This window comes from Galeopterus variegatus, unplaced genomic scaffold (genome assembly GCF_000696425.1).
Source record: "Galeopterus variegatus unplaced genomic scaffold, G_variegatus-3.0.2 Scaffold5107, whole genome shotgun sequence".
NCBI classification, from domain to species: domain Eukaryota; kingdom Metazoa; phylum Chordata; class Mammalia; order Dermoptera; family Cynocephalidae; genus Galeopterus; species Galeopterus variegatus.
In genome coordinates this window covers 114,831-117,241 of record NW_007731218.1, presented here as the reverse complement: position 1 = coordinate 117,241, position 2,411 = coordinate 114,831, and the positions used below count along the sequence as shown (strand labels likewise).

At 43.8% G+C, this 2,411-nt stretch overlaps 1 protein-coding gene across 1 annotated transcript in view; it reads left to right on the top strand.

Moving 5' to 3' along the window:
• Positions 1-2,411, top strand: part of RAPGEF5 (Rap guanine nucleotide exchange factor (GEF) 5) — a 127,249-nt gene that overhangs the window by 44,142 nt on the left and 80,696 nt on the right. Inside the window, exons 4-5 of the mRNA XM_008588925.1 lie at positions 576-694; positions 1,174-1,262. Coding sequence (XP_008587147.1) covers positions 576-694; positions 1,174-1,262 — 208 coding nt within the window. The remainder of the gene's footprint in view (positions 1-575; positions 695-1,173; positions 1,263-2,411) is intronic.

Below are 2,411 nucleotides of genomic sequence, written 5' to 3'. Positions count from 1 at the left end.
GTTCATGGATTTTATTTACAAAAAATTGAGAAATTACCAACCTCAGAAATGAAGTGAGGTCGTGCTGTGAAGTAAATGAGCATGACATGTATCGACTACAACTACTGAATATGGCTTGCTCTTTGTTTTAGTGTTTAAATAATGTAAGCTTTATATGATTATCCAATGTTACTAAAGTGTTTAATAAACAGTAACCAGGTGAAAGAGTATGTAGTGGCACATGGCAATTCGTATGTTGTGCTTTTTGAATATTTGAACTTTGTATTCTCTAATTCATATTGTTCAAGTGGTTTTAAAAATAAGCTCTGAATCTCACCTCTACTTTTTAAAAAAAATTTCCTTTGAAATATTTGTCTTTCTAATGCTTTATGTTTCCATAGAACTTGAACCTGGATACTGTACTATCAGAGGCAGATTCTTGATCAGATTCCTAATTTATTCTGAATTTTTAAAGAAACATTGCTGTAAAGCAGCTCTAGAAAATGCAGCTGTAGATAGCTCTTTTTTTTTTTTCCTTTTTAAATTTTCTCTCCCTTTTTCCTTCTCCCATCCATCACTCCCATCCACAATTAAAGCAAGATGATGAAGTGACAACTGTTCAGGTTAAGGAGCAAGACCAGAGCGTCCTGGTGCTGAAGAGAGTGCAGTGCTGTGGCTCAGCCCCTGCTGCGGGGAGCTCGGAGAGTGACTGGAGGTGAGAGTTCCCGCTGCTGCAGCCACAGAGGCACACTCCCCTTTCCTCCTCCCTGCCTGCCTTCCCTGCTCTTGCTCCATCTCACTCTTGCTCTGCCTCCTCTCCCCTCCCTCCCTCCCTGCCCCCCTCCCTCCCTCGCTTCTCTCCGCCTCTCCAGCGTTCTAGCTGACTGCAGAGCTCTTAGCAGCCAGATGGACCCAGTTCCCAGTGAAAGGACAGGGATGGCAGGATCTCTTAGCATTTAGGGGATGCCTTTGTTAGTAACCCTTCACAATGGGCAGCTCCCGGCTGAGGGTCTTTGACTCTCATCTAGAGAGGAAAGATTCTGCCACCGTGCTCTCAGACCGAGAGCTGCCCTTGCCTACCTTCGATGTGCCTTATTTCAAATACATCGACGAGGAGGATGAGGACGATGAATGGAGCAGCCGCTCGCAGTCTTCCACCGAGGATGACTCAGTGGACTCTCTGCTCTCTGACAGATACGTGGTGGTGTCTGGGACCCCTGAGAAGATTTTGGAGCATCTTTTGAATGACTTGCACCTGGAAGAAGTCCAGGACAAAGAAACAGGTAAGGCGCAGGGTGTCTCCTGCTTCCAGACTCACAGCTGCAGATGCCCTTGTCAGCATCCTTAGGGGCAGGGCTCCCACTGTGAGTGGAAACCAGGGTGGGGTGAAAGAGCATGTGCTTTGTGTGCCTCCCCTTTGCCTTGTGCTGTTTGTTTACATCCAGTAAATGGACACATGTGGATCCCAAGCAGCTGCCTGGGAAGTAGCTGTACAAAGAAAATGATATGAAGGCAGATGTTCTTGTTTCTTAGGCAATTTTTACCAAATCTCACTGACATGCAGTTGGCAAGAAGCCAACATTCAATAGCCTATGTCCAATGGAAAGAAATACAAGGGGAGGCAGGTTTGTGGGCGTTCACCTGGCATGTAAGAAGTGCTGAGCTGGGAGGAGTAGCTTCCCTGCCAAAATGTCAACAATTAATGCAACTACTCAGCAGCTACATGCTTAGCAGAAACTTTTGCATTTCTCCAAGTGGTTTACAAACTGCCTGCTCAGAGCAAGCCCCAGGGGTGCAGAATATGATGCTCATAGCTTTTCAGAGCCATGGAAGCCTTATTGATCCCATTTCTTGTCTATTTTATTTAATCTCAGGACAAAATACCCATTTAGCATTTTTATCCATGCACTTTTGGAAACACTTNAGAATATGATGCTCATAGCTTTTCAGAGCCATGGAAGCCTTATTGATCCCATTTCTTGTCTATTTTATTTAATCTCAGGACAAAATACCCATTTAGCATTTTTATCCATGCACTTTTGGAAACACTACTATTCCATTTACAAAATGACATACTCATAACTTCTTTTATCACAGAAGGGAGAGTGCTTGCTTCTCTTAACCAGATTTTGTAATTTGTTCCAGCCTGGAGCATTTATTCCAGTGAATAGGCCCTTGGCTGTAGCCTGAATTTTGCAATTTGATCCCCTGACTGAAATGAACTTTTTGCTGCTACCATAGCACCTGTGATACCCGCAGTTTGCAATATATTGACTGTATCAAGAAAAGGCAGTTGTAGGTTGTATTAGTGCAAAGAAACTCCTTTGGTTTTTTACCATGCAGGAGAGATTGTGAAATGACAGCTCAGGTGAAACAAGAGTTTCCTTGTGTCCCAGTAGTTTTGTCTGAACATAGTGATGTCTGGGTCTGTA